The sequence below is a fragment of the Crassostrea angulata genome, chromosome 8, assembly GCF_025612915.1.
Source record: "Crassostrea angulata isolate pt1a10 chromosome 8, ASM2561291v2, whole genome shotgun sequence".
Lineage (NCBI taxonomy): Eukaryota > Metazoa > Mollusca > Bivalvia > Ostreida > Ostreidae > Magallana > Magallana angulata.
The window spans coordinates 359,931-379,533 of record NC_069118.1 but is presented as its reverse complement, the minus strand read 5'-3'; the positions used below and the strand labels follow the sequence as shown (position 1 = coordinate 379,533).

Below are 19,603 nucleotides of genomic sequence, written 5' to 3'. Positions count from 1 at the left end.
ACAGTGTACAGATGGTGATAGATATAAGACAGTGTACAGATGATAGATATAAGACACAGTGTACAGATGGTGATAGATGTAAGACACAGTGTACAGATGATAGATGTAAGACACAGTGTACAGATGATGATAGATGTAAGACACAGTGTACAGATGATGATAGATGTAAGACACAGTGTACAGATGATGATAGATGTAGGACACAGTGTACAGATGATGATAGATATAAGACACAGTGTACAGATGATAGATGTAAGACACAGTGTACAGATGATAGATGTAAGACACAGTGTACAGATGATAGATATAAGACACAGTGTACAGATGGTGATAGATGTAAGACACAGTGTACAGATGATGATAGATGTAGGACACAGTGTACAGATGATGATAGATATAAGACACAGTGTACAGATAATGATAGATATAAGACACAGTGTACAGATGATAGATGTAAGACACAGTGTACAGATGGTGATAGATGTAAGACACAGTGTACAGATGGTGATAGATGTAAGACACAGTGTACAGATGATGGATGTAAGACACTGTACAGATGATGATAGATATAAGACACAGTGTACAGATGGTGATAGATGTAAGACAGTGTACAGATTATGATAGATATAAGACACAGTGTACAGATTATGATGTAAGTTTTAGTGTGATGATAATAATGAATGAATCTATGTAAAGTAAAATTCAAGCCATAGTGTTGAAGTGATTATTTTCCTTTGGTTTTTTTCTAATAGATGACTTTTTTGCTTATATAAATATTAATAGCATTTTATATTTATTACTGTGTGCTAATAATCTCTAGCTTGGGATGTGTAATAATGGAAAAAATCAATTTTCTATAATGTGTAAAGCCTAGTTTATGAGTGGCTGTTATAATAATCAGTAATAAATTTTAACCATGTTGTGTGATATGATAAATGCATCATTTCAGATTTAGTAACATGAAAGTTTTTCTAATTTTCAGAAATTTGGAATCTGACAAAATGTACTTTGGTTGTGAACATATATTGTAAAAAAGGCAGATTAAAGAAACAGGTATGTTACACCTTTTTATCCAAATAATAGAATTGTGTATCGAAATTAACGAAAGGCTTCCAGCCTCTATTACTGCCCCCCCCCCCCCTCCCATTCATAAAAAAGCCAACAAAACTGTTCATTGTTGACCACACTATGCCAGGCAGAGGAACAAGGGTAGAAAGTTTGTTTGACCTTCTGTATTAGAATGACACAAAGAAAGATCAAATACATCAAGACAGGTTTCTTATAAGTTTTGGGAGCTCTTTTTCTCTGACTTTATAAGTTTATCTTGATAGCTAACCATCTGGCTGTTGGCAGATGAAGGTCTCTTGTTACTGGAGTATATAAGTGATTGAAATGTCAACAACACTCTTCAAGTCTAGAAATTATTTGTCTCTGTGAAATGACTTCTTCTCAAATGTCTTTCCTGTTTCCTTAGAACAAGTGATAAAGTGGCTTAGAAGCCGGCTGTCACACAGTGTACATAGTGTACAGATGTAAGGAGAGGATTGGTGGTGGTAGAATGGAGGAGGAGGGGGGTGGGGATGATAGAATGTGGGGGGGGGATGATAGAATGTGGTGGAGGGGGGGGGGGCTGGTGTTGGTGGAGGAAGAATGGAGGGGGGGGGGGGTGATAGAATGTGGTGGAGGGGGGGGGGGGGGCTGGTGTTGGTGGAGGAAGAATGGAGGGGGGGGGGGTGATAGAATGTGGGGGGGGGGTGCAGGGCTGGTGGTGGTAGAATGGAGGGGGGGGTGATAGAATGTGGGGTGGTGGGTGCGGATGGGGTTGCAGGGCTGGTGTTGGTAGAATTTTCGGGGGGGATTGGTGGTAATAGACATGGTGGGTGGTTGTAGAATTGGGGGGGGGGGGGGGGGGATTGACACATGTATTTGTGCATACTGTTAATGTAATTTTCACTCTTTGTATATTATTCATAAATGTTGATTGAGAATTCATAATTAATGCAGAGATCTTGCCTGGGTGTGGGGGTTTTAAGGTTCATTATTACAGTATTGGAGACCTCATTTCAATTCTGCCTCTGGATTTGCCAATATAACAGTTTATCTTCAGTTTGCTGACTGTGGGAATGGTTTCAGCTACCAGAAACTAATATGTTAAATGTTTTAAGAATTAACTAATATGTGTATGTCTAGGAGTCACTTCTTTGTTTGAATTAATGCACATATATCTGCCAGATTGGGTTTGATTTTCCAAGAACAGCAAAAAATTTCTGTATATTTATGAAAATTATGTCTACTTGTGTTAAAACTGTGTAAATTGTTGCCAGGAATACCTCAATATACAATATCCCATAAAATCTTGGGAAATAATTGTATATCAGTTTCTTGGTTTCTCTTAATTCTTTGGTTTACGATAGGTAAAATTTCCTGTAAATATTTAGGTGATGGGTTTATATCAAAATCATGTAAATAAAAGAAAAAAAATCCTTAAAACTAGAAATTCTAGGGGATTAACAGTATCTATTTAATTCAGATTAAACTGAAATGAAATGTGCAGGTGTTTTTTGTTTTGTACTTTTATCATGAAGTGTGCTTTAAAAGCATGGATTTTTTTAAAGGTATATCTGAAGTGTTTAGAGGTAAAAATGGATTCCCATCATATGAAAATAAAGATCTGAGGTAATCGTGTGGACCCGATTAAAAGGTCTATGACCAAAATAAGTGCCTGAGTACTATGTCAAAAGTTGGTTAATATATTCATGACAGAATTCTTGTAAGCAACACATGATGAATGTCACTCCGTCAGGGCAAAAAATAAAGTCTACTGCAGCGACTTACAACCCAGTCTACTGGAGTATGCCTTGTGTACATAGTGACTTAGTGTACAGTCTTATGACCTGGTAGTCCTGTTAGTAGGGTATAGATGTAAACTGTAACCTGGCCCTGCAACATAACCTTTAGGTTTAGCCGAGTGACGGTACTGAACAAACCAAACAATGTAAATAACAGTCGCATTAACTAACCGTAAAACAGTCGCCTCAAAAGGATCGTCGTTTCTTTTCACGCTTATAAAACATAAAATATTATACAAAAACAGCCCATGTGTAGCCAATAAAAAGGAGATCGGAAAGTGATTCTAGTTTTTATGAAGTCAATTGCATGTATCGAAATTGGATCTATATTTTACGATAAAATCTACAAAAAATAAAAAATACGGAGTTTTTCCAGCTTAAGATTTAGATAAAAGATGCAATGCAAATTTATTTCATTGAATATTGTTTGAACATTATGAAACTTGTTTGAACAGGATATACACAGGAATTGATCACACATAAATATGCAGATTTGTATCATAATTTGAAAAATTGAATTTTAAAAAGCCATTTGAAAAAAACCAAAAACATTTGAAGGTTAGTTAATTGTGTTTATGAAATTTGAAGAAACAAAAAACACAACCCAGACATTTCAACTCTCAAAGAATTCCATCTATGATAAGGACAACTATATCTGAACAGTTTACACAGTTAATTTATAAAGTGCTTGGCATAGCTCTAATATCCAGTCTTCAGTTGCTAGTATATTTATTTGTAGATACATTTTTTAAGTGTAAAATTTAAAGATTAAAATCAGTCACATTATAAGGATTTGGTTTAAAGGCTGTAGCTGAAAATCAGTTCAAAGTTGTAATTTCTGTGTGTTCCATTGTGGTCATGGATGACTATAATCAGTTGTGTGAGAGAAATATGCTTGATAGGATGTGCAACATCAGACACTCCATAAGCAGTTGTGTGAGAGAAATATGCTTGATAGGATGTGCAACATCAGACAATCCATAAGTGATACTGGAGGTAACCACTAGAGAAACACTTAATTAAACATTTTTGTTGAGCTAAATTATGGGCTGTTTAATACCTGGGGTCCCAGCTAAAATAGTTGCAATGGTTAAGAAGACAGGATTGTTTTGGACATTTTTAGACTATATTTATCTCCTTCTCAATGAAGAGCTTTGTATAAAAATGTAGAAAGATAATCAAATTTCAAATCTAAAATGTTTTGAATTTTTCTTTACTAATGAATTATTTTTATGACAAAAAATATCATATTCAGTTGTACACCCATTCCCTGTTAGACCCTCTATGCTTAAAATACCATTAACATAGCTATTTATTTTAATCAAAGACATAAGTTTTTGGGTTGCACCTCTCAGCCAAGTCAAGGGAAAAGATTAGAGACCAAATAATCTTACACTAGCTCTCTTTTCAGGTTTTATAATGGATTTCAAGCCAACGGAATCGTTATATATGATGAATATCACTTCACAGTCTTGAGCAATCATTCTAGCTTTTTTTTTTAATAAATGTAAATTTAATTCAGGTAAACCAATACAATTTGCTATCTTTAGAAACTTCGCGAAGCTATGGTCTTACATCATGAAGTGATGGATCTCATTAATATTAATAGTTAAATTTAACGGTGGTCACGGTTCTATCTACGATGAATGTGGGACATTCTTGTTTACATAGAACTCTATTCACATCGCATCATTCACTGGAGAAATGCACTAGGTGACCTTTGAGGAAATGTGGGTTTTTTTACTATGTAAAATTTTTCTGCACACAAATTTCTACCTATGCAACAAAAGCTTTTACTGCTAATTTGATTGTGGTTTGGCTAGTATTCTAATTGGTGGCATCACTTGTCGGTTGAGTTGCAGACTTTGCAAATTACATTAAAATGAAAAGATTTCAAATGCCATTAAGTAGTCCTGGACCAGTTTTTGGGCCCATTTAAGAGTTAATGCCATTTAGTTATCCCACTTTAACACTTAATTAAAAGATAACTTTATTGTCTCTCTTAAAGGAATTTCATTTCATTATTTCCAATTTAACAAAATTTTACCACAGGAACCAAACTGGACTCGGTATTTCCATTGATTATTTCCATTTTATGTCATTATAACGTTATTGGGATGGATTATGATTGAAACCTTATTGAGGTTCCTCGGAACATCTTAGTAAATGCCTTATGCATGGAGGGCATCTCTTTGTTTGTTTACTGTGTAAATTAATGATCACAAGTTCAAACCCCTGGATGTGTAATATTACACAGTGGGGACTTGTCCAAGCCTAGAGGCTCAAAGGTTAAAAGGTCATTGATGAGGTCAAAGTCACTTTGTTGTGTAACATTATGCACTGAGGTAGTCTGAGCTTCAATGTCTAGTTTAGGAGGGCTCAATGGTCGAGGCCATTTGTAGACTGTTTTGATCTCCTTTGAATGAAGAGCCCTATATATAAATTATCAGAAAATGCCCAAATTTAAAATGTAAAATATATTATTTTTTTCTGTATATATGATAAATATTTAAGCTGAATAAATCAAGTCTGAGAAATTTTGGCAGATGTGATGGTTAATTCATTGACTATCCAGCCTACTTAATGGATCAAATTTAGGTGAGGATTCAGGCCCTTGGTCCCTCTGTTTTGCTGTGAGATTGTCTTATGTCTGATGGTTAATTCATTGACTATCTAGCCTACTTAATGGATCAAATATAGGTAAGGATTCAGGCCCTTGGTCCCTCTGTTTTGCTGTGAGATTGTCTTATGTCTGATGGTTAATTCATTGACTATCTAGCCTACTTAATGGATCAAATATAGGTAAGGATTCAGGCCCTTGGTCTGTCTGTTTTTCTGTGAGATTGTCTTATGTCTGATGGTTAATTCATTGACTATCTAGCCTACTTAATGGATCAAATATAGGTAAGGATTCAGGCCCTTGGTCTGTCTGTTTTTCTGTGAGATTGTCTTATGTCTGATGGTTAATTCATTGACTATCTAGCCTACTTAATGGATCAAATATAGGTAAGGATTCAGGCCCTTGGTCTGTCTGTTTTTCTGTGAGATTGTCTTATGTCTGATGGTTAATTCATTGACTGTCAAGCCTACTTAATGGATCAAATTTAGGTAAGGATTCAGGCCCTTGGTCTGTCTGTTTTGCTGTGAGATTGTCTTATGTCTGATGGTTAATTCATTGACTATCCAGCCTACTTAATGGATCAAATATAGGTAAGGATTCAGGCCCTTGGTCTGTCTGTTTTGCTGTGAGATTGTCTTATGTCTGATGGTTAATTCGGATCATATTTAGGTAAGGATTCAGGACCTTGGTCTGTCTGTTTTGCTGTGAGATTGTCTTAGTGTCAAGGACCAGCCTCAGAGATTGATTATTGTAAAGCTCATGAGTAAATAATAAGTATATTATGTTCCATGTATTTCATGCAGTGAGGGTATCCAAAAAAAGGTCGGATTTGAAGGATTTATAATTTGTAAAGGTCCCTGGCCTCAGTTGTTACATCAAGCAGTGAGTTTCAGTGTCCTGAAGCGGGCCGTCCTAAAGCTTCAAGGTCAGTGTCATCCATGGATATAATTAACTTGTTGATTTAGGTGATTTATATATAGAGTAGGTGGATCATTTACATAAATTTTCATGATATGGATGTAATGCAAATATTTCTGCAGATCAAAATTATGACGTCTTTCTGATTTTAATAAATGGCAGGTTTTGTATAGTAATGTGTATCATTGATTGCAAAGTTTGGAATAGGGGACTGTTAGAGGTGATTGTCCAAAACAGCCAGCTAATAAGATTATGGCCTGGAGGTTACAAAGCTAATAATTGTGAGTGTATCTCCTTTATTAATGTACAAGTAAGAATCTGGAGCTTGAGTGTGATTTTGGAGGATGAGAATAATTTTTTGTTGCATAGAGTATGAGTTTACTTTAGCACAAACTCCACAATTTTTAGTCTCGAGGCCTGGTATATAATCCCCGAAGCAGCTTGCCAATAACAGCTCTGTCTCTACTCTGTGACATATTGTTTCCACATTGACAATCCAGCCTCCTGTGTTTGTTGTCTAATTTTATATCAGGGCTACGGAAAGATGGAGAAGATACAAAGACCGGCAGGCTACCGGGAAGCTGTCGCTGTCCTGGTCTGGAGAGGTTAATTATCTGTGAGCGGCAGAGCTCCGAGAGGCTCGGAGAGCTAAAGGTTTTACACCTTGGCAAAAATCGATAGTCGATAGTCGTTTTAAGTTTGAAGTCGTTATCATATCATCAACAGTGTCACAGAAATTCTTTCATGTTCAGGTTCTCAAAATGATCAGTGTACGTCACTGGTTTTATTTTGACATCAAAGCCGAGACAGAAACATTGAAGAAATGCTATCAATCAAAATGTTTTACGTGTATCTGTGTGGATGAGTTTAATTGGGTCAGTATTGATTGGCAATCAAGAGAGAGAAAGGTGAAGTCTTCCGATGTTTGAGACAGAAGGGTTGAAGCGGTAACAACTATGAACATTAGCCAAGAGACTGGTCTGAGAAAAAGCTATTTTTGTGCGGAGTCACATTGCCCTCATAATCACAGCCCCCGACAGATCTCGCCATATTTAGAGTCTTGGTCGCGGAATATAAGGTGATGACGCAAGTTTAAAAGGCCGACACAAAATCAATACGATTTTTTTTTTGGTAGCGATTGTATAGTTTGTGAGGTAAAATATAAAAGCATTAAGGCTGCCTGCTTAAGGTGCATTCAGATGTAAAATGCTGGACTGTTAATGGGGACTGAACCAATGCCCGAAAAATCGACGTCCAATATTGATTGAGTCAGAAAGCCGTATCCACCCCTGTAAGTGTCCCGGGGATAGTCATCAATTATAAACCATGTTATAAAAAAACAGGACAATCTGACAGGTGATCAGAGGTCGAATATATAACAATTGATAAACGTGTTGCTATAGTAGCATTACCTGTATTGTTGGTAGTAAAAAAGAAGCTTTCATTTGATTTACTGTAAAATTTTCAAACGATGTGTTTTGTTATTAGCCTAAGGAAAAAAGAAGTCAGAGGGAACTTAATAATATTAAAAAAAAAAGAAAAAAAATATGAAGTTATGGGGGCTGATTTTCAATAATGTGTTAAATCAAAATTTCTGTACTCATTAAAATTGATTAGCATATAAATATACAACTTTGAGAAGATGTTGTTCTTTGACTAGGTTTTCAATTCCCAGATCAAGTTTGTGTTTTTCTTTGCTTGGGACGTAAGGTTTCTGTGATAAGGTGTGTGTTGCAGGCATCCTTTGTATTCCTCCGCCATTGTTTTGTGAAGCTGGAAACTATCAGAAGGGAGAATAAAGTACATTTAGGTTTTTGTAGATGTAATGTTTCTGGATTCAGAAAGCATATGATCAATTATTTTAAGCCGCTGGCAAGATTGAAGGTTGGGAGATTATTGTGTGTTTGTCAGTCTCTTTATCTAATATTTTTAATCTTTTGAATACTAGCTGTTATTGTGTGTCACTGAAACCTTGCTAACCTTTGAACTTGATCATCATGATCTGTGTTCCTGTGGTTAATAAATGATATTGCCCCTTTTAATTGATTTTAAAAAGTAACAACTTTCTGGGGTTGTCTTGGATTATTTGTTATGAATAAAAAAGATAAACATTTGACACAATGGAAAAAGCAGAATTAGTGATTAGTTTGAAAGATGTTTTGTATTATGTGTAAGCCTTCATCGTATGATTAAGAACCTAGGTACCGTCCAGGTGTCTGGTCACATACTAGTATATAACAGTGATGAATGGCAGACCTCGACCCAAAACTCTCGTCTAAGACGTAGATTTCAGAAGTCAGTGGCGTTATCAGTAGAAACGCTGGCTGCTCTTTTGCTGCGAAAACTTTAAACTAAAAAATTCTATCATTCGGCATTTATGATATTTTTTATTGCTCTCACGGGGTTGTATAACTCTGACAGGTTTTAAGATGCATGAAGCAATATCCAAAACTGCATGAAAATGGAGCTTTCAGTATCGATTAGTTTATGGAAAAAAAGATTTAATAGGGGTCAACCATTGCAGGGTTTCAGAACTAAATTGCAGAATGATCTTTTCTTAGTAAAAATGATTTTATCATTATTATTAAAGATGTTTCTTTGAAAAATGACTAATAGAAAAAAAACTTTCAAATAATTATGAACTTGAAAGGCCTTTCAAAATTTTTTTTTACAAATCTTAATTTGTATGAAATGAGAGAGAGAGAGAGAGAGAGAGAGAGAGAGAGAGAGAGAGAGAGGGGGTTCTGTTTACAGTAAACTTATGGATCAAGGTCAATGAACAACTAGGTTTAAAAAAAAATGGCTTCCCATAACACACACAATACACACAGGATGTGATAAAAATACCAAATGAAGCGATGATGATTGTGGCTATTTATTTTTTAAGAGGAATATAAACATTAAGGGAGTTATTATTGCCTGGACAGCGTGTATTTACAGGGATTTGTGACTGTAATTCTTCAATTGGTGGTCGGATTAACTCATGTAAACAGAGAAGGGTCATACCAGGTAAGCCTTATGAATCCATACATTGTTGTACGCTGTTGCGTATGTATGCCGTATATTTCACAGCTATGGAGTTTAGGTCGTTCGCCCACATTGATCCAACGTAGCACAGTGCAGGGAACGCGAATTGTCATTCACAATTCTATCTCTCTTTGGAATAAGATGTGTGTAATTTTCATCAGACGGTATTTTGATGTTGATAAGGAAATTTAACATGGAGAAAGATTCTCATGGGATTTGATATAAAAAAGAAAATAGATTGATAGATTAATAAACATTGCCGTTTAGGAAATCTGTGTGAGGAAGGCTGGAGAAGTCAATGAATTTTAATGCGATAAACTTTTATCAGTTATCAATTGTTCTAAAGTTTCATGGATTATAGATAATTTTCTAAAAGAATGTGTTTTTATTCAAACTGCAGGTTAGTACATTGTTTTTATCTTAGTTAACTTGCATGAATAATTTAACATATTAAGGTATTCAGTCAGAAGAAAAGTTTCCCGTAAATTGATGGAATGATCAGAAATAATGTCTGTCCATTTTAAGATTGCAGAATTGAATGAGTATAATTTTTCTCTTACAAATATTTACGAGACTTATATTTATATTTTTTGTTACAAAAAAGAATTTTAGAATTGTTAAGACATTATAAGTTTGTGTGCTAATTTGGAGAGGTTAACATGATCTTCAGGGACTTGATGCAGAGGAAACCTGTGCACATGTTTGTAGTGATTTTAATGGTCAAACCAATAGCTAATTGTAGAAATGCACAGAAAACTGGAATATTACTGAAAAAAATATTATATGAAAAAACCTCACCTAATTTTGATTTATTAACTTGATGTTTAGGGAAATTGTTGGAAATACGAAGGAGATCACAGATTTTGTGCCTTTTTTTTTTTTTTGAAAATTACCAATTTAGAATTTCCTGTATTTGTATTTTACTTCAGAATTACACTCGCAAATTATTGGTTTAATTTATGCGTTGAATTTCAAACTATAAATGTTATATTCTCATTCTTTGTCATTAGATGCAAAAAAAATTAATTGATTTGTAAACTGTTAATAAAATTGAATTCCATTAATTTATTTAATTAGATTAATGTTATGGTATGCACTCCTGTTAATCGTTAGTGAAGTTTAATGAGGGTTGAAAACAGATTCATCATTTTTAATACTTTGGGCTAAAGTTTTTTTGACTGAAATACCAGAGAGAAAAAAAAACTAAATAGGAAAGATTCTGAAATCTGTAGAATGATAGATTGCTTGACTTTAATATATGAACACAAGCTTGTCGAATCAAAGACAAAAAATTGACTGAAAAAACCTCGTAACTCACGATTCCAAGGAACTTATGGTACTAGTGTTTATGGCATCAGAGACAAAAGTTATGATGATTTAGGGATAGCTTTCGAGCGAGTGTATCGGGATATCTCATTCACCATAGGAATCTTTACCGCACCAGGAAACCCGGCATGGAATGTTAAACCTCGGTGCCTCTACACTCCGATTTTGTAATAAGCCTCATGTGGCAGTGAATATGAGGAAGGGAGATTAGATCACAAGTGTGTATGAAATATTATCTATTTCTTTTTTAAGCCCCTGGAATTAATGCTCCGCATATGACTGATGGTGAATTGGTTGTTGTACAGGCATAGTTTGGTTGTTGGTTGTTGTCTGGCATAGTCCTAGAGGACTATTCTCTATTATTCTATTCTCTATTATAGGACTGGTCATAGGCAGTTCTGGTTGTCTCCATTTTTAAGTGAACTCTCATAAAGGAGTGAAATCCACAGGATTTCGATTCAAGTCTGCAAAATGTATATTGGTTTTAGAGTTGCATTAAGCTATTTAGGTTTAATCATCCCAAGAGGAAAATGAAAAGCTGTTAAGTGCGGCATTATCATGCATACAAATGATTTTTTTTATTTTCAAAAACCATTCAGTCAATTATGTTAATGTTCCGTGTATCTATTGTTTCATTTTAGAACTGGGAATAATTTACATCATAATGTGCTTTGAATTACGCAAGAAATGAAAGGAAAATGTAGAAAAAATGTGCAAGATATTGAAAAAAGCAATTCAAATCATTCACTTAACATAACATTTTAATTGCTTTTCCTTGATTAAGCAAGTTGTATAATGAATATCCTAATAGCAATAGAAGTGGAGTACTGGGATTTCCATTGTTAGACATTACTGTAGATTTTTTATTTTTCACATGTACGTAATTTCTTGATTCAACTGTTTTGCATCAAATCCAAGAATATGAAATCGTGAACGCCAAACTGTTATCATAGTTTCCTTTAGTGAACATCTGTCTGAAAAATAGAAGCAAAATTTGCGAGTTGGCTTCTCGTGATTTAACGTGGATTGATATTAGTTCCTCGCGTTTAATTAGGAATCTACAGTATGCAGGGATGAAGACTGTACCTGTCTCCTTCTCAAAAGAGAAAACCTGAGAACAAATGTACCCATGAGCTTTGTGTCATTATTAGAAGTTGACTTTGTGACTGGCTGACAATTGTATGTGGAATGGACAATGATAATATGGCACCTGCTGCGCTGTGAGCAGTGTAAGGTAGTCTCTGACGTCAGGCTGGCATGGCCGCCATTGCTGCTCTTGGTTCCTGGTTCATGAAGTAAACAGACCATTGAACATGATGTCCTCCCTAGTTTTTGACATATTTCAAAATATGCAATGTTATTCCTTCTTTATGCACATGGGGTTCTAATACTAGATAAAATATTCCATTTTTGATTGAAAATCTCAAAACTTTTGTGTCACAGCTGTGGCTATGTAGTATATTTACTATGAAAAATGATACTGATTGAATTATATAAGTGCAATCCTCTCATGAGATTGTCAGAATGTTAAGTTATTTTGAGCATTAAAAGCAAAGACTTCATCTCACCAAATTTTACACGTGGCACTTAACAGATGTTCCCTGCATTTTTTCTTGGACCAGCAGGATATTTCTCCATGAGAACCTTACAATGAATATCTATCACAAGGCCTTAGGCTAGATAGATGCGATGTAACACAAAAACATTCACAATAGGAGTTTCCAACATGGTCATATATAATTATTCCATAAGATCAATAATTTAGAGAGAAAATTAATCTGTTAAAAAATGATGGAATAGGTTTTCAAAGGTAGTTTTAAGACAGTGTCTGACCCTACTGGTCTTGGTAAACACAAGGATGGCCCTCTTAGCTGCACGGAATTGGTGAAAATATTGACCTGGCATCGATGCTGTGTTTGATGACTCAGATTTCACTTCCTGTTTTGACAACAGAGAGTCTGCAGAATCGCGTCACATGACCTTTTTAAAGCAGCCCACGATATGGTTTAGTTTGGCCGTCTATCACGACACCCTGAAGTGATATCTCTACCATGCATGTTGAGTTCAGTTTTATAAAGTTTGAATACTCTGTTGCAACAAAGTGAAGATTTTGGTTATACTGTTGTAAAGATTTCGCGGCAAGCATGACTTTCTTGTACCTGTGTATGACTGGGGTTCACCTGTGATTAAATGTAAACGATATCATACACAGGTACATTTTCTGAACCAGGGTACTGTCTGAATTGTGGTTAAATGCATTAGTTACAAGCGCAGTTACAAGTGCAGTAGGATTGTAATCATTATTTTATTGATTGCGTAAGATCAACAAGCATGATAAAATGAATGCAAAGTTTTTTTAAAAACCACAAATATTTTTTTGCAAGATTTTTTTTCCTTTTAAATACCAGATTGAAATACGTGAATAGCCCTGGAATTATTTAATATTTATGCAGGTATTAAAACATTAACGAACAGAAACAAGCTGCGGTGTGATTGGTGGAAGGCGTTTTTATTTCCTTACAGTAAAAATAGACAAAGGTTTCTGCAGTGTCGTAAGTAAGTGAACACAGATTCTCCTGGGAGACACAGGTGGGGTAATCATATTAAATGCGCATTACACAATGTTTTAATTGTTGTTGGTGGTTCATCATTTTTGCTCATGGCAGTTCATCATTTAAGCTTATTCACAGAAGAGCATTATTAATTTAAAAGGTTACACAGATTTTTTAACAAATTGCTTGTAACCTTTGCCCTGCATCAGTGAACTGGGAGATGGGAAAACTCTGGCAAGTCAAGTGTGGCTTAAATTATAAACAGTCACACACCAGAGGTTCTTATACTGGTTCTCTAAAGAATAAATTTTATGTATTAAGTTATTAAATCGGTTGATAAATAAAGCACATGATCTTGACTTTGTTCCCAATGAGTCCATTGGCATTATGTAAAAGCAAACCTAATGTTGAGAAATGTAAAAACACAAACCTTATGTTCAAACTTGTTTTAAAGTAAATTCATTGTTGAAAATTGTTTTTAAGCAAGCTAAATGTTTTAAAAGCAAATTAAAGTGTGTTTATTCTAAAAGCTGCATTTGTAACATGATATTTGGACCTGCCTTTAAATATTTGGACATGATAAATTATTGACACTGCATATTGGAAGATTGTGTTTTGTTTGTTTTATATAATGGTTAGCCCCACAAAAAAGTTTTTGTGCATATCGAATGTTGGAGACTTTCATGTTCTTTCTTTTTGGTTTTGTTCTAAAGGTTAGGTATGGTTTTACAAATAGTATGGGTGTCTTGTTAAATGGTAAATTATTTCAAGATTTTAACTTTATTGATGATGCTAACATTATATTGATTTTATTGATGATGCTAACATTATATTGATTTTATTGATGATGCTAACATTATATTGATTTTATTGATGATGCTTTGAGGGATTTTCCATGTGTAGCATAAAAACGATGGTATAAAATCAACTCTGAATGGCTCTCAATGAGAAATAGTAACTTTTTTTGTTCAGGGTTGTACATTTGTGGCATTCAGTAAGTTTTATTTTAACCAAGGATAATGAAAGATCTCCAGGGTTACACAAGCTTATCTGTCTGTGGCTGTCATCAAATGGTGATAATTTACATAGGATTAATACAAGGCTGATGTGATTATCTACAAATGAAAAGTATTGAAAAAGTGTGTCTCCTATAGTTAGGGCAGTGATTGGGAAGGCCCATAATGTCAGTGGTTGATTATTTCGGTTTTAACCAATGAGATTTGATGTTATAAAACAAATGTATTTGAAACCGAAAATAAAAAGATTAGGTAAGTCGTACAGAGTATATGTCCAGCAGACATCATCTAAACTTTTTTTACCAACAAGAAATTTGAATGAGCACTTCGGCACTTAGGATAATTGATTAAATGGCCATTTTTCACTTAAATGCGACTATTGCGCGTGACGTGGAGGCCTCCTAATCACTGTTAAGGACTTCAGCAAAGGGAAAATCATAAGTCACCCCTCAGGACGGGGTGCTGTGAGTGTCATATACAACCCACATCCCCACCCCACGTTACCCAGGGAAAAAAAATGATATAAACAAAAATTAGATGTACATCTTCTGTAATGAATGATAAGTTGGTATAATTGGTTGATGAAATAGTAATTATCCTTCGAATCTGACCTTTAAAATATCACAAGCTGGTTGAGAAAAGATTGTGGATTTGACAGACCAAGGGAGAGAGAGAGATATTGGAAGTATAATATATTTATCTACATGTGACAGGCCAATGGAGAGAGAGATTGGAAATATAATATATTTATCTACATGTGACAGGCCAATGGAGAGAGAGAGAGAGATATTGGAAGTATAATATATTTATCTACATGTGACAGGCCAAGGGAGAGAGAGAGATATTGGAAGTATAATATATCTACAGCTTGGAAAAAACAAGTAATTTCTGTCGTAATAATCCACAGCAGTCTCCGGCTGCATTGGTTGGTAATTAGATAATGATGAGGTTACATGCTATTTTCTCAATACATATATAAGTATAATAAGTATATAGGAATGAGAGACTAGAGCGCTGAGGCTGAAGCAGTAACATCAGTAAAAGTGGGACTAGAAATTGAATAATCTCACAGTTGGAAACATTGCAGTCTGTATGAAGATGATATTATCCAGGCGATTACAATGTTTGAAGGTCTGATAAAGCTCGAGGAAATATACTGTGATTGGTAAATTGTATGTTTCATTTAAGTTTACTGGTATAATTGCATTCTGTAATAAGGTATCAAATTAATTAGAGGACTGTGTAATGTACACAGAAGTTGGTAGAGCCTTGTGATTTATTGGAAGATAATCTTTATACGACCGGGACTTGGATTCATTTATAACACATTTCAATGTTGATTTCTTTCATCAGCAGATTACCTCCCCTGGGCTTGGATATGGATGTCCATTCTTCTGTGGTTCCGTCCTCTGCCAGTGCCCACGACCTTCAACACAAGGCCATGATGTCCTTCAACTCGGGAAACTCCATGCAGGGGAATGACCCGGGAATGTCCATCCCCAGCAGTGTGACCGGAGGGAACTCCGGCCCAGACCACAACCCCACCGTGACCTCCAGCAACATGGGGTCACTGCCCATGTCACTCGTCAAGAACTCAGTCAAAGCCCCCACCTGTAAGGTCTGCGGGGACGAATCCTCAGGGTTCCACTACGGAGTGGACTCATGCGAAGGATGCAAGGTATGCATGTACTTCTAGGGAAGATCCTCATTTCTATATATGTAGAAAAATAATAAAATCCAGGCGTTGGCGTTTCTTGAATACACAGCCAATTGTTTTTGATGTAAAATTTATAAAAAAAGAGCATTCATCTGGATTTTAACATAAAATTCACAGGGAATTTTCTGTCTTTAATATATCATGTTATATATTATAAAATTAAACTATTTATGTATCAAATTTTAATACTGTGAACAATTTACCGGTATTAATTAAAACATAAAAAATTTTTTACTGAATTATTTAAGTCATACTGTGGAATCATCATTGTTCGTGGGGACCAATATTCGTGGCTTTCATGGGTAAACCTTGCCCACAAATTTACATCACCTCGAACGTACATACAGGCATTTGTTTAAAATTGGTTAAAATTGTACCAGTTACACTACCAATGAAATTATGTCCCCACGAACCAGGAAAATTTTGGCTACCAAGAAACATTGCCCCCCACAAACAAAAACGATTCCACAGTGTACTATTTCAGATTAAAACCATATACCACATTAGTTAGCATGATGGTTATGCAGACTCTTTGATTTGTTCTAAGGATTGACTTTGTTTTTGGACAGTCAGACCTTGTAGTAATGCAGGAAACTACAAATATGAAAAGATAATAATCTTGATAGACCAGCCCTGTTTGCTAGACTCCCTCCCTGCCTGTGTAGTGGTCTATGCTTCTGTAACCCTGCCTTCTACATTGAGAAAGTCTGTGTTAATGGACCTTTGTTAGGGGGGATTTAAGGATGCATCACCTGAGCACCATGTTACAAAGTTCAGGGGAGAAGTGAAGAGGTTAATGGCTGATTATTTAAGTCTGTTAGAGATGGCCTGAAAATAAAAGTTTTATCTAAGAATGCATCCAATTAAAAAAAAAAAGGCATTGAGAGATTCAAAGGGCAGGATCTACTGGATTATGCTGCTAATATCCAGGCAAAGTGGCTTTGAAGCCCTGATGAAAGAAATGTTACATTATTTATAATTAAGCAAATCATTAAGATCATCTTTAATACCTTTTTTTAAATTATGTGAAGTGCAGAATGAAAGTGGAGTGTAAAAAGGTCATTATACTCGGGCTGGTATTTTCGGATTTCGTTACGTCAATTGTCTTGGAAACCAATTTTAGAGGGAATAGTGAAATTTTTCAAGGAAGAATATTCTTTTGTGACACAATTTGGAAAATCTAACTGTTTTACTATTGTTTTCCACAGTTCTGTAGTGCAGAATATATATGATAGTGACTTTTTTCTTTATTTCAATTATACTGTATCCTGTTGCAATTGATTTTGAATCATGATATGGTTTTAGCATTACTTCTGAAGAAAATTAGATGTAAGATCTAGTGTCAGATAATGCGTTTGGTTGTCGCGGACATTCAAGTAAAGTACATGTGTTTGGTTGTCGCGGACATTCAAGTAAAGTACATGCGTTTGGTTGTCACAGACATTCAAGTAAAGTACATGTGTTTGGTTGTCGCAGACATTCAAGTAAAGTACATGCGTTTGGTTGTCGCGGACATTCAAGTAAAGTACATGTGTTGCGTCTTCATTAACTGGGGTTCAGTCCTTTGAAAAAAAGCAATTGGTTCAGCCCTTTGTGATAGAAATAATATGTATTTAAAGCTCATTTCAATGACTGCTAAAACTGGGGCTTTTGAATGTTCAACTGAGGTCTGCAGTATCTACTACTGTACATCTCTTTGAATGTAAAATCATTATTTCTGTATGATTAGTTGACTATACAGCAAAGCCATCATGAAAAATATTGAAAGTAGGAAAAAGCAAGGAAAATATTGCAGAATCTTTAGTATTGCTAGTGTCTCAATTTTAATGGATTTCATGGGAACTCCTTGCCCTAACTTGCCCAGAAATCAACACATGAATTAAGGAACAAAGTTTCTTTTAGTAATATTGAAGTAAATCTTCAAAATTTCATCCCTATGAATTATTAATCTACAAAAGTTGGTGCTAATGAAGGAAAATGATTTCACGGTTTTGAAACCTCTCATTATTTCCCTATTAATATAAACTCAGTTTCTAATGGTATTGAAGAAGACTATGATATTGAGACCAAATCAAGCTAGATTCAAGGATTTCCTCAATATTTCAGTTTGATTGACATTACAGCAATTAGCTTGCAGTATGACTTATTGAGTAATTTAGGGTATGGAATGTTTCCTATTGCAGAATGTTTACGTTTTGCTTTTATTTTTAGGGTTTTTTCCGCCGCTGTATCACCCAAGGAATGACACACAAATGTTCTAATGAGGAGAAATGTGAAATCACGCCGTTCACCAGAAACAGTTGTCAGTACTGTCGACTCAAAAAATGCTTCGCAGTCGGAATGTCTCGGGAAGGTAAGCTCGGTCATAGATGTGTGTTATAGCCAATCAAAGTACCAAGAGGGTTAAAAGATATTTGATTATTGTGCTAAGAAAATTGAAATCTTATAAGAAAAAAATAATAGATATGCAGTTTTCTGATCTCAAAATTCCTGAAGAAATAGCTAAAAATACTGTTGGAGACCTTTAAAGTGTCTCATATAACATTATTTCATTAATAAGCCTAGCTAAACAATGTGTGAAAAATTTGATCTTGTAGAGTGTGCAGCACTTTGTTAAATCAAATTAAAGATGTCTGCAAACATTTAAATCCAGGTGCTTGTTAATTAAAGAGGCTAAAGTCTTCAATTAGTTATTTCCGGTCATTCTGACCGTTTAAATCAGGAAAATTACCGAACATTTGAAGTATTTACTAGTTTTGCTGATGAGACCGTCTGATTTCAAAAACTCTATAATACCTTGATTTTTTCAGTAATGGGTTGATATAGACAATTGATGCATTGACAAAGTTGCTGGGTTCTCAGAATTGAGCTCTAGTTGCGTTGTAATGCATAAGCCTCCATTGCAACAATCCAATTGACTTTTATCAGCATGGTATTGGGAAAAAAAACCCCATTTTATCATTATTTTTATGGGCTGAGAACATGCAAAATTTTGTTCAAATACATTTCTACACCCATTTAGACAGTAATGGGTAAGCTTTGAACCAACCAAATGAGAAAACTGCATTGTATTGAACTCTGTTTTGTCTGGGTTTGAAAGGGTGCAACGATTCTGCTGTTCTGAACAAAGCACCAGGAGAACAAATAGACGTAATGGAAAGAAGATTTGAGAAATATTGATCATGGACTGAAACATTGCTCCAAGTCAATGCCAACATAAGATTCACATAGCTCGACAAAAAATCTCTAATTAAAAACACCCATTTAAAGAATATATATCAAGGAATTTTCGTATGGTAATAGGGCAAAGATAATTAAGAACAGACAGCTTGTAGGCATGAAACTCTTGGGTCGGATTGGGACTTAAATTGGTAACCGCTGTGTGCCGGAGTAATATTACTTACTATAAACACTTGTCCATTGCTTCAAGACCCTAAGTTAAATGGGGGTAAACTTTAAGGGGAGACGAATCAAATCATGTGGAATTCGTCACTCTCTTGATTCACCTCCACAGAGGTCATTATGAAGTGACTAACAAGTTATAGTAACACTCTTGAGGTCAATTTATTTAAGGGTAA

The 19,603-nt window shown here is 35.0% G+C and overlaps 1 protein-coding gene across 9 annotated transcripts in view; it reads left to right on the top strand.

Moving 5' to 3' along the window:
* LOC128158298 (retinoic acid receptor gamma-like) overlaps positions 1 to 19,603 on the top strand; it is a 51,231-nt gene that overhangs the window by 9,422 nt on the left and 22,206 nt on the right. For 2 of the 9 annotated variants that reach the window (XM_052821078.1, XM_052821080.1), the window contains exons 2-4: positions 983 to 1,053; positions 15,665 to 15,986; positions 18,237 to 18,378. In XM_052821078.1, the coding sequence (XP_052677038.1) occupies positions 15,687 to 15,986; positions 18,237 to 18,378 (442 nt within the window). In that variant the 5' untranslated portion in view covers positions 983 to 1,053; positions 15,665 to 15,686. Of the gene's footprint in view, positions 1 to 982; positions 1,054 to 9,176; positions 9,397 to 9,484; positions 9,815 to 13,193; positions 13,297 to 15,661; positions 15,987 to 18,236; positions 18,379 to 19,603 lie in introns of those variants that run through there. The other 7 variants (XM_052821076.1, XM_052821077.1, XM_052821082.1 and 4 more) reach the window with 6 other exon arrangements.